The sequence below is a fragment of the Oncorhynchus gorbuscha genome, linkage group LG02 (assembly GCF_021184085.1).
Source record: "Oncorhynchus gorbuscha isolate QuinsamMale2020 ecotype Even-year linkage group LG02, OgorEven_v1.0, whole genome shotgun sequence".
In the NCBI taxonomy this organism is placed as follows: Eukaryota; Metazoa; Chordata; class Actinopteri; order Salmoniformes; family Salmonidae; genus Oncorhynchus; species Oncorhynchus gorbuscha.
Window position 1 is genome coordinate 12,990,073 of NC_060174.1, and position 13,402 is coordinate 13,003,474.

Consider the following 13,402-nt stretch of genomic DNA (forward strand, 5'->3'; position numbering starts at 1 on the left):
TTCTTTCAGAAATAATAATTGGGACCAAATTGGGTTAACCATTTGGGTCACAAACAGGCAAACCCATGTGGGCTATAAACAAATCAGATATATTTGGTTTGAATATGGTCATGGAGTGTCTATGGGAATCAATTGGGCATAACATCGGGTCATAAATGGGAAAACCCATGTGGGCTAAAACACGGGTCCTAATTGGGCCCTTTACCAATTTGTAATGGGCTGTAAAGTGGTGTGAATATGGTCCGGAACTTTCTTATGTAACCATGCCAAATGTAACATATTATACTAATTTGAGTGTCCCGGATTTGAGTTTATTATGTTATGTCTAGTATATGAGACCAGGCTGTTCCACCATCCACTGCATACAGGTAGGCTGTATGATTCTGCTTGCTCTGGAGTCCAGAGAAGTGAAATGTGTCTCAAGTTTCTAAGAGTAGCAAATATATATATTTTTTATTTTTATTTTAATTTTACCCCTTTTTCTCCCCAATTTCGTGGTATCCAATTGTTGTAGTAGCTACTATCTTGTCTCATCACTACAACTCCCGAACGGGCTCGGGAGAGACGAAGGTTGAAAGTCATGCGTCCTCCGATACACAACCCAACCAAGCCGCACTGCTTCTTAACACAGTGCGCATCCAACCCGGAAGCCAGCCGCACCAATGTGCCGGAGGAAACACCATGCACCTGGCCTCCTTGGCTAGCGCACACTGCGCCCAGCCTGCCACAGGAGTCGCTGGTGCGTGATGAGACAAGGACACCCCTACCGACCAAGCCCTCCCTAACCCGGGCGACGCTAGGCCAATTGTGCGTCGCCCCACGGACCTCCCGGCCGCGGCCGGTTACGACCCAGGGACTCTGATGGCGCGAACCCAGGGACTCTGATGGCACAGCTGGCGCTGCAGTACAGCGCCCTTAACCACTGCGCCCTTAACCACTGCGCCACCCGGGAGGCCCACAAATAGATTTTAAGACATTGAGCTCTGGTGAGAAAACTACAGTGGCGAACTTAAGTTCTGTGCAATCATACAACAAAACAGCACATTAGGCAGATTAAACACCTGGATACTCATCAGAGAGTCCCGGTGTTAAAGAAACACAAGTTGATTGACCCTGTTGAGAACCTGGAAGACAGGATGTGTAAGAGGCACGAGAGACCTCTGGAACTGTTCTGTAGGACTGACCAGGCGTGTGTTTGTCAATTCTGCACTGAAACAGACCACAAAGCTCATAATACTGTCCCTCTAGAAGAAGAGTGTGGAGAGAGGAAGGTTAAACTGGGGAAAACTGAGGCAGACATGCAGCAGATGATCCAGGAGAGACTGCAGAAGGTTCAGGAGATCAAACACTCAGTAGAGCTCAGCAAGAAAGACACAGGGAGAGAGATATCAGACAGTGTACAGGTCTTCACTGATCTGGTGCGCTCCATTGAGAGAAGCCAGGGTGAGCTCATTGAGGTGATTGAGGAAAAGCAGAAAGCAACAGAGAGGCGGGCTGAATGGCTCATTAAAGAGCTGGAGCAGGAAATCACTGAGCTAAAGGGGAGAAGCACTGACCTGGAGCAGCTCTTACACACTGAGGACCACCTCCACCTCCTACAAAGCTTCCCAACCCTGTGCACCCCTCCACACACCCAGGACTGGTCTGAGATAAGTGTTCACAGTAATCTGTGTGTGGAGACCTTGATGAAAGCTGTGTTTCAGCTGGACGAAAACTGAATAAACAGATGGAGAAGCTACCTGAAGTCAAACTGAAGAGGATGAAGAGGATGCAGCAGTATGAAGTGAATATAACTCTGGATCCTGATACAGCACTTCCTGAACTTATCCTCTCTGAAGATGGGAAACAAGTGAGACATGGAGAGACACAAAGAAATCTCCCTGACAACCCAGAAAGGTTTGAAAGAGTTGTTATTGTCCTAGGAAAGGATGGCTTCTCATCAGGGAGATTTTATTATGAGGTGACAGTCAAGGGGAAGATTGAGTGGGATTTAGGAGTGGCCAGTGAGTCCATCAACAGGAAGGGTCCGATCACACTGAGCCCTAAGAATGGATACTGGGCTGTGTGGCTGAGGAATGGAAACGAGTACAAGGCTCTTGGTGACCCCCGTGTCTTGCTATCCCTGAAAGAGAAGCCCCAGAAGGTGGGGGTATTTGTGGATTTTGAGGAGGGTCAAGTCTCCTTCTACGATGTAGAGGCCAGGTCTCATGTCTACTCTTTCACTGGCTGCACCTTCACTGAGAAACTCTATCCATACTTTAGCCCCTGTTTTAATGATGGTGTTAACTCTGCCCCTCTGATCATCTCTCCTGTCAATAACACAGACTGATGAACAATATGTGTTGTTGGAATGGGAACAAATTAGTAAATTAAAGAGACATTTAAAAAATAAAAATCAACTTCATACTCATACTCATCATACTCATAATCTCCAGCGCATTTGTTTTGTCATAAAAAAAAGATAATTGGTTAAAATCACAATGCACACCAATGATGATGAATATGAAGTTGAACATTTTTTAAATGTCCCTTTTTATTTTATTTTTTAAACTTTTTTTTTTACCCCTTTTTCATGGTATCCAATTGTTGTAGCTACTATCTTGTCTCATCACTACAACTCCCATACAGGCTCGGGAGAAGGTTGAAAGTCATGTGTCCTCCGATACACAACCCAGCAAACCGTACTGCTTCTTAACACAGCGCACTGCACCCGGCCCGCCACAGGAGTCGCTGGTGCGCAATGAGACAAGGACATCCCTACCGACTAAGCCCTCCCTAACCACGCTAGGCCAATTGTGCGTCGGTCACAGCCAGTTACGACAGAGCCTGGACTCTGATGGCACAGCTGGCGCTGCAGTACAGCACCCTTAACCACTGCGCCACTCGGGAGGCCTTAAATGTCTCTTTTAAGTCAAGTTTCATAATACATGTTTAATTTCCATTAAACTATATCCTTGAGATCTTAGAATCTGAAAATGAAGGTTATTCAATTCTATTGTATTCTCTGTCTCTGTATTCCTATTAAAAGCAAATGTTTGCATTTACTGAAAGAAAACCATGAAATTAAATGATCTTAAATAAAAAGAAATTACGTCTACTGTAGATCGCTTCGATTATTCTTACCTACCCAAAAAGCTGACCGTTGTGTGACATTTTGGTTCGACATATCATAGGAACAGAGGGGGGAGATCAGCTTAGTTGAAATGTATCAACCTGTTGTATTGTGTAGGCCTATCCACAAGCTAGTTTGAATGTGTCCTGGGGGAGTCAGGTGATTTATTAATACACCTCTTTATACAATCAGTTGCTCCAGTGTCAATCAGCTCTTCAGCTGTTCGCCAGGAACTAGATCCCACTTCAATGGATCACTCTTTAAAGGGACAGGGTAGCCTTTTTCTCTACCACTCCACAGAAAGAGTGCCTTGTTCTGCCCCTGAACAGGCAGTTAACCCACTGTTCCTAGGCCGTCGTTGAAAATAAGAATTTGTTCTTAACTGACTTGCCTAGTTAAATAAAGGTAAAATAAAATAAATAAATAACCTGTCATAATATGGTCGTAATACTGTTGTGGCATAGAAAGATGTGAGTGTGATATATCAGAATACTCTCTGATGCAGACAGGTCAAATTGGGGGCTGTTTTCCTACAACGACTGGATGACTTGGAGATGATCCTGTCGGTAGAGTTTCACTGGACTGGGAGGGGCTCTGGGACACATGGCACTGTCCATCAACGTGAGGGAGTAAACAATGCTAAAGAGATAGGGCTTGCTTTGTCCAGACTTCTGGACTAGGGAACCCCACAGATAAACACCACATGGATTGTCAAACTTACAATGTTATTCAGACATGTTTGCCATACCGGGTAGGGGTGGGAGTAGTGGGAGGAGCTAGGTGTGTGATGGAGAAGTGTGGGCGGGACTCATCCAGCTCTTTGTCCTCTAAGTAGATTTTATATTTGCGATGCTTGATTCCACTGTTATATTACCCTTTATCACCCTGAGCCATCCATCCCGCTATTCAGAGGTCATTGGGAAGTTTTTACCTAATGTGGTGTTACTGGGAGATACAATAATTACAGATTTATCCTCTCATAAGACACTCCAATGGCAGTGTTCTCAGTGACAACAATACACACCTTACAGGAGAATGGAGACCAGTTATGCAGGAGGAAAATTGAGCTAACGAGTGATAGCCCATTGAAATGGGAGCTTAATATAATTTAATCTCTCATGACCTTTCAACTGTGGCTGTCGTGGCAACTTCCCATGGGTCTTCCAGGCTTGATCCCTCTAAACTATGCTTCTGGGAAGAATTACAGATATGGGTCAGCAATGCAAACACAGAGTGTGAATGAACCACATCAGTCATGGAGTGAACCACATCAGTAATGGTGTGAACCACATCAGTCATGGAGTGAACCACATCAGACATAGTGTGAACCACATCAGTCATGGTGTGAACCACATCAGACATGGAGTGAACCACATCAGACATGGAGTGAACCACATCAGTCATGGTGTGAACCACATCAGTCATGGTGTGAACCACATCAGACATGGAGTGAACCACATCAGACATGGAGTGAACCACATCAGACATGGAGTGAACCACATCAGACATGGAGTGAACCACATCAGACATGGAGTAAACCACATCAGACATGGAGTGAACCACATCAGACATGGAGTGAACCACATCAGACATGGAGTGAACCACATCAGACATGGAGTGAACCACATCAGACATAGAGTGAACCACATCAGTCATGGAGTGAACCACATCAGACATGGAGTGAACCACATCAGACATGGAGTGAACCACTTCAGACATGGAGTGAACCACATCAGTCATGGAGTGAACCACATCAGACATGGAGTGGAGACACCGACAGGAAAGGGGTTTGGTGTGAGGGGTGGTTCAAATTAGAATGGTGATCCATGTCATTTAGGCTGCAGACTTAGGAAAGAGGGATTTTCTTTTGATGAGTGCAGATCATTTGACTAGAGGCATACCCATTTGCCTTTACCATGCCAAAGCCAGCTCTCCCTGGGTCTCTGCTTCCTGTGCCCCCGAAAGAGTTGCAAGAAACAGGTACAAAATCCAATGTATTTGTTGGTCAGAGGAGAGCTTCCATCCAATTTGACATAAACACAAACGGGAAACCCTCCAGCATGTGTAAAAAATTTGAACCACACTAGTGATGTTGGACAGAAGTTGCATCACAACAGTAAAGCCAAGGCTATCGTGGCATGTACAATGACACTGGTCTATTTTGGAGGACAGTGTGAGAGGAGAGATATGTCAGCTGTTCAGCATTAGGCTTTACCATAGCAGAAAAAAAGAGAGAGGTCTGCTGGCTGACTGTCCTCTCCGGGGGGATCGACAGATAGGCTAGCCCTCCAACCTGGGAATTCTCTCTTCCTGCCAAACGTTTGTTGTTCATCTTGCAGGATTTTGGGGAAAAGAAGACAAGAGTCGGATATACCTTTCATGACAGACTGACATTTTTTGGTAGCATTTGTCTGCTTTTTTGTCCCGCTGAAAGTGGTATTTCAGTTCGGATACTGAGAGGACGTGAGAAGAAATACATGTTCCCAGAATACAGCTAACCAGGTTTAAGGTGGGTACACCACAGCAGGTGTTCTAGTTATCTTTGTGACTTGAATATTTTTGATATGTCATTGCATTACAAGAAATCAATGCCCTATAGTTTTTGTTCTGCCACTTACCTATTTGCATAAAGACATTGTTAATGATTGGAGAACATAATGCTCATAGTTCTGAGAATTGTGATGTAACAGGTGTTCACATTCTTTTTTTGTGTGTACAATTTGAAAGCTGTTAAACATTGTAATCTATTGGCTGTTCTGCTCTCTGTTCCTGCAGTGACAGATTGTCAGTATGTCGTCCAGCATTTAGTACATTAGACTGAATAATAATAATATAATAATAATAATATATGCCATTTAGCGGACGCTTTTATCCAAAGCGACTTACAGTCATGTGTGCATACATTCTATGTATGGGTGGTCCCGGGAATCAAACCCACTACCCTGGCGTTACAAGCGCCATGCTCTACCAACTGAGCTACAGAAGGACCACGGCAGACAAGAATAACGACAGACAGTTGCCCATTTGGTCAATGTGAATGTGATCTAGTTGTTTAGATTAGTCTCACCTCCTATGGAAATTGACAGTCCCGGGTTGGATATGCATGAGGGTTAATTAGATACTCTCTACAAAGCTGTTTGGATACCTAAATTATGTGAAGTGACTTTTTCTGACCTCCTTTTGTTGATATCTTTATTGGGATTTGTTGACATTACATATGGTCTGTAAGACAGTGCTGTCTGAGATTGAGAATGTGTCTGTATTACTGTATTAAACATACAGCACCATAAGACGTGGCAGGGCATTTGATGTTCTGCCTTAGATGGAAGGTGGCCCACCCCCCCCTGGAATTACATACTGCCTTATTTCCCCATTACAGTGCCTTGCAAAAGTATTCATCTCCTTGGCGTTTATTTGTTGCATTACAACCTGTAATTTAAATGGATTTTTATTTGGATTTCATGTAATGGACATACACAAATTAGTCCAAATTGGTGAAGTGAAATAAAAAAAATGTGTTTGTTACAAATAATTAAATTATTATTATTTATTTTTTTAAATGGTATGCATATGTATTCACCCCCTTTGTTATAAAGCCTCTAAATAAGATCTGGTGCAACCAATTACCTTCAGAAGTCACATAATTAGTTAAATAAAGTCCACATGTGTGCAATCAAAGTGTCACATGATCTCAGTATATATACACCTGTTCTGAAAGGCCCCAGAGTAATATATGTAATAGTAATAGTAATATATGCCATTTAGCAGACGCGTTTATCCAAAGCGACTTACAGTCATGTGTGCATACATTCTACGTATGGGTCAGCAACACGACTAATCAAGGGGCACCACCAAGCAAGGAACACCATGAAGACCAAGGAGCTCTCCAAACAGGTCAGGGACAAAGTTGCGGAGAAGAACAGATCAGGGTTGGGTTATAAAAAAATATACGTAACTTTGAACATCCCACGGAGCACCATTAAATCCATTATTAGAAAACTGAAAAAAATATGGCACCACAATAGAGAGGGCCGCCCACCAAAACTCACGGACCAGGCAAGGAGGGCATTAATCAGAGGCAACAAAGAGACCAAACATAACCCTGAAGGAGCTGCAAAAGTCAACAGCTGATTGGAGTATCTGTCCATAGGACAACTTTAAGCCATACACTCCACAGAGCTGGGCTTTACGGAAGAATGGCCAGAAAAAAAGCCATTGCTTAAAGCAAAAACAAGCGAACACGTTTGGTGTTCATCAAAAGGCATGTGTGAGACTCCCCAAACATATGATAGAAGGTTTCTGGTCAGATGAGACTAAAATCAAGCTTTTTGGCCATCAAGGAAAATGTTATGTCTGGCGCAAACCCAACACCTCCCATCACCCAGAGAGCACCATCCCCACAGTGAAGCATGGTGGTGGCAGCATTATGCTGTGGGGATGTTTTTCATCGGCAGGGACTGGGAAACTGGTCAGAATTGAGGGAATGATGGATGGCTCTAAATACATGGAAATTCTTGAGGGAAACCTGTTTCAGTCTTCCAGAAATTTGATACTGGGACGAAGGTTCACCTTCCAGCACGACAATGATCCTAAGCATACTGCTAAAGCAACACTCGAGTGGTTTAAGGGAAAACATTTAAATGTCTTGGAATGGCCTAGTGAAAGCCTAGTCAAAGCCCAGACCTCAATCCAATTGAGAATCTGTGGTATGACACCAGCGGAACCCATCCAACTTGAAGGAGGTGGAGCAGTTTTGCCTTGAAGAATGGGCAAGAATCCCAGTGGCTAGATGTGCCAAGCTTATAGAGACATACCCCAAGAGACTGGCAGCTGTAATTGCTGCAAAAGCTGGCTCTACAAAGTATTGACTTTTGGGGGGTGAATAGTTATGCACGCTCAAGTTTTCAGTTTTTTGTGCCTTATTTCTTGTTTGTTTCACAATAAAACATATTTTGTATCTTCAAAGTGGTAGGCATGTTGTGTCAATCAAATGATACCAACCCCCAAAAATCCATTTTAATTCCAGGTTGTAAGGCAACAAAATAGAAAAAATGGGGGTGACTACTTTCGCAAGCCACTGTAAAGTAGATGTAAATTGTTGTGCCACATGCATTGCATGTGCTTGTGCACACATACTTGTTTTGGTCTATGCATCACTCTGTCTTCTCCTATTGGAGAAGTTGCAGATGCTGTTGAGAGGTACTGATACCTGTTATTTTCTGCGTCTATGCGATTGTCTTTACTCTACACAACGCAGACTGAAACCCATTACAAAATAGGAAAAATGCCAAGGGGGATGAATACCTTCACAAGCCACTGTAGTTGGTGGAGCCTCAATAACCCCTCGATTCCATTAATTTATATGCTATTGTGGTTTTTCTATTGGGTTGTGTCACTTAGCTCTATGATTGACAGCTCTTGTTTGTCAAACTCATTCCATGGAGGGCCTAGTGGCTGCTGTTTTTTTCCTTTTTTCTTTCAATTAAGACCTAGACAACCAGGTGAGGGGAGTTCCTGACTAAGACCTAGACAACCAGGTGATGGGAGTTCCTGACTAAGACCTAGACAACCAGGTGAGGGGAGTTCCTGACTAAGACCTAGACAACCAGGTGAGGGGAGTTCCTGACTAAGACCTAGACAACCAGGTGAGGGGAGTTCCTGACTAAGACCTAGACAACCAGGTGAGGGGAGTTCCTGACTAAGACCTAGACAACCAGGTAAGACCTAGACAACCAGGTGAGGGGAGTTCCTGACTAAGACCTAAGGTGAGGGGACTGACTAAGACCTAGACAACCAGGTGAGGGAGTTCCTGACCTAAGACCTAAGACAACCAGGTGAGGGGAGTTCCTGACTAAGACCTAGACAACCAGGTGAGGGGAGTTCTAGACAACTGACTAAGACCAGGTAGACAACCAGGTGAGGGGAGTTCTAAGACCTGACTAAGACCTAGACAACCAGGTGAGGGACTGACTAAGACCTAGACAACCAGGTGAGGGGAGTTCCTGACTAAGACCTAGACAACCAGGTGAGGGGAGTTCCTGACTAAGACCTAGACAACCAGGTGAGGGGAGTTCCTGACTAAGACCTAGACAACCAGGTGAGGGAGTTCCTGACTAAGACCTAGACAACCAGGTGAGGGGAGTTCCTGACTAAGACCTAGACAACCAGGTGAGGGGAGTTCCTGACTAAGACCTAGACAACCAGGTGAGAAAACCAGGGGAGTTCCTGACTAAGACCTAGACAACCAGGTGAGGGGAGTTCCTGACTAAGACCCTAGACAACCAGGTGAGGGGAGTTCCTGACTAAGACCTAGACAACCAGGTGAGGGGAGTAAGACCTAGAAAACCAGGTGAGGGGAGTTCCTGACTAAGACCTAGACAACCAGGTGACTAAGAAGACCTAGACAACCAGACTAAACCAGGTGAGGTGGGGAGTTCCTGACTAAGACCTAGACAACCAGGTGAGGGGAGTTCCTGACTAAGACCTAGACAAAGACCTAGACAACCAGGTGAGGGGAGTTCCTGACTAAGACCTAGACAACCAGGTGAGGGGAGTTCCTGACTAAGACCTAGACAACCAGGTGAGGGGAGTTAAGACCTGACAACCAGGTAAGACCTAGACAACCAGGTGAGGGGAGTTCACCTGACTAAGACCTAGACAACCAGGTGAGGGGAGTTCCTGACTAAGACCTAGACAACCAGGTGAGGGGAGTTCCTGACTAAGACCTAGACAACAACTAGACAACCAGGTGAGGGGAGTTCCTGACTAAGACCTAGACAACCAGGTGAGGGGAGTTCCTGACTAAGACCTAGACAACCAAGACCAGGTGAGGGGAGTTCCTGACTAAGACCTAGACAACCAGGTGAGGGGAGTTCCTGACTAAGACCTAGACAACCAGGTGAGGGGAGTAGACAACCCTGACTAACACCTAGACAACCAGGTGAGGGGAGTTCCTGACAACCCTAGACAACCAGGTGAGGGGAGTTCCTGACTAAGACCTAGACAACCAGGTGAGGGGAGTTCCTGACTAAGACCTAGACAACCAGGTGAGGGGAGTTAGACAACCAGGTGAGGGGACTAAGACCTAGACAACCAGGTGAGGGGAGTTCCTGACTAAGACCTAGACAACCAGGTGAAGTTCCTGACTAAGACCTAGACAACCAGGTGAGGGAGTTCCTGACTAAGACCTAGACAACCAGGTGAGGGGAGTTAGACAACCCTGACTAAGACCTAGACAACCAGGTGAGGGGAGTTCCTGACTAAGACCTAGACAACCAGGTGAGTGGGAGTTCCTGACTAAGACCTGACAACCAGGGGGAGACAACCAGGTGAGGGGAGTTCCTGACTAAGACCTAGACAACCAGGTGAGGGGAGTTCCTGACTAAGACCTAGACAACCAGGTGAGGGGAGTTCCTGACTAAGACCTAGACAACCCAGAGTTCCTTACTAAGACCTGAGGTGAGGGAGTTCCTGACTAAGACCTAGACAACCAGGTGAGGGGAGACAACCAGGTGAGGGAGTTCCTGACTAAGACCTAGACAACCAGGTGAGGGGACTAAGACCTAGACAACCAGGTGAGGGGAGTTCCTGACTAAGACCTAGACAACCAGGTGAGGGGAGTTCCTGACTAAGACCTAGACAACCAGGTGAGGGGAGTAGACAACCAGGTGAGGGGAGACTAAGAAGACAACCAGGTGAGGGGAGACTAAACCAGACAACCAGGTGAGGGGAGTTAGACAACCAGGTGAGGGAGACTAAGACCTAGACAACCAGGTGAGGGGAGGACCTAGACAACCAGGTGAGGGGAGTTCCTGACTAAGACCTAGACAACCAGGTGAGGGAGTAAGACCTAGAAAACCAGGTGAGGGGAGTTCCTGACTAAGACCTAGACAACCAGGTGAGGGGAGTTCCTGACTAAGACCTAGACAACCAGGTGAGGGGAGTTCCTGACTAAGACCTAGACAACCAGGTGAGGGGAGTTCCTGACTAAGACCTAGACAACCAGGTGAGGGGAGTTCCTGACTAAGACCTAGACACTAAGACCTAGACAACTAGACAACCAGGTGAGGGGAGTTCCTGACTAAGACCTAGACAACCAGGTGAGGGGAGTTCCTTGAGGGGAGTTCCTGACTAACACCTAGACAACCAGGTGAGGGGAGTTAAGACCTAGACAACCTGACTAAGACCTAGACAACCAGGTGAGGGGAGTTCCTGACTAAGACCTAGACAACCAGGTGAGGGGGAGACTAACACCTAGACAACCAGGTGAGGGGAGTTCCTGACTAACACCTAGACAACCAGGTGAGGGGAGTTCCTGACTAAGACCTAGACAACCAGGTGAGGGGAGTTCCTGACTAAGACCTAGACAACCAGGTGAGGGGAGTTCCTGACTAAGACCTAGACAACCAGGTGAGGGGAGTTCCTTACTAAGACCTAGACAACCAGGTGAGGGGAGTTCCCTGACTAAGACCTAGACAACCAGGTGAGGGGGAGTTCCTAACTAAGACCTAGACAACCAGGTGAGGGGAGTTAAGACCTGACAGGTAAGACCTAGACAACCAGGTGAGGGGAGTTCCTAATTAAGACCTAGACAACCAGGTGAGGGGAGTTCCTGACTAAGACCTAGACAACCAGGTGAGACAACCAGGGAGTTTCTGATTAAGATCTAGACAACCAGGTGAGGGGAGTTCCTTACTAAGACCTAGACAACCAGGTGAGGGGAGTTCCTTACTAAGACCTAGACAACCAGGTGAGGGGAGTTCCTAAGACCTAGACAACCAGGTGAAGACCTAGACAACCAGGTGAGGGGAGTTCCTGACTAAGAACTAGACAACCAGGTGAGGGGAGTTCCTGACTAAGACCTAGACAACCAGGTGAGGGGAGTTCCTGACTAAGACCTAGACAACCAGGTGAGGGGAGTTCCTTTCTAAGATCTAGACAAACAGGTGAGGGGAGTTCCTAATTAAGACCTAGACAACCAGGTGAGGGGAGTTCCTGACTAAGACCTAGACAACCAGGTGAGGGAGTTCCTGACTAAGACCTAGACAACCAGGTGAGGGGAGTTCCTGACTAAGACCTAGACAACCAGGTGTGTGGAGTTCCATACTAAGACCTAGACAACCAGGTGAGGGGAGTTCCTTACTAAGACCTAGACAACCAGGTGAGGGGAGTTCCTTACTAAGACCTAGACAACCAGGTGAGGGGAGTTCCTTACTAAGACCTAGACAACCAGGTGAGGGGTGTTCCTTACTAATCAATTACCTTAATTCATCATTAAAGTACAAGGGATGAGCGAAAAAACGCATACACTCAGCCCTGCTTAGAACGAGTTTGACACGTGATCTAACCCATTGTGAGGTTAATGGATCCTCTTTTCTCATCACTAGCAAACATACTTTACATGCAGACTGCTGAGTCTATATTAGTGAAGCTGAGCTCAGGCAAGTATTGAGGTGTCAGAGATTACTTCATTATACAGGCCCAGCCACGCCACATCCAAGTATAACCATACTTAAAGTATTGCTCTTGGGTTCTGGTCACATTGGTCCTCCATTTTAACACATGTCAATGAGAATGACAGAGTGGAGAGGTTATTTACAAGTCAACATGAAAATGTTCTTGACTTATAGCATGTTGTAAAAGATGTATCAAACTGTATAGTTTTAGCCCTAGGGACAACCTAGGGAGACGGACAAGGGGAAAGCCAATCAGAAGTGGCTGAGGCCATCCCTCCTGACAGACCATGGGAGATAGGTCTGGGAGAAAACTAGCTGCTGCAAGTAAGACCTCTACTCCATGGCACACATTCTATTCAGTTACTTTTCTTCACCTTTGTGTTTCCTTCTAATTTATTCAATATTCAAGGACCCGTTATATAAATATGAAAAGGTTTCAACAAGTGTGTGTGTTTTACTTTCTGACCGTCTGTCTGCAGAGAGACAGACCCAGCTACTGGTGGTGAAGGGTCTGGAGGATGTAGAGGTGTGTGAGAGCGAGGGTTGCTCCTTCGAGGTGACCCTCAACCTGTCCTACATAGATGGCACGTGGACCAAGGACGGGGTCAAGCTCAAGTCCAAGCCTGCCTGTCGCATCACTGCCCATCGGAATAAACACACTCTCACCTTCACCCGGGTCACCGTAGGAGACACTGGCCTGTTATCCTTCCAGACTGATGGTGCCCAAAGCTGTATTCAAACCTCAGGTCAACTCATTGTCATAGGTAATATTACAACAGAGGAGTAATGCAAAGTACAGGGACAATTGAATGACCCTCTTTCAGTCGAATTACTC

At 45.9% G+C, this 13,402-nt stretch overlaps 1 protein-coding gene and 1 pseudogene across 1 annotated transcript in view; both read left to right on the plus strand.

The window, feature by feature from the left end:
- LOC123995642 overlaps positions 1 to 2,329 on the plus strand; it is a 2,529-nt pseudogene extending 200 nt beyond the window's left edge.
- Positions 2,330 to 5,338: 3,009 nt separating this feature from the next.
- The window catches only part of LOC123997379 (obscurin-like), a 56,398-nt gene continuing 48,334 nt past the window's right edge, over positions 5,339 to 13,402 (plus strand). The window contains 3 exon segments of the mRNA XM_046301547.1: positions 5,339 to 5,621; positions 12,773 to 12,891; positions 13,047 to 13,331. Coding sequence (XP_046157503.1) covers positions 12,855 to 12,891; positions 13,047 to 13,331 — 322 coding nt within the window. The 5' untranslated portion in view covers positions 5,339 to 5,621; positions 12,773 to 12,854.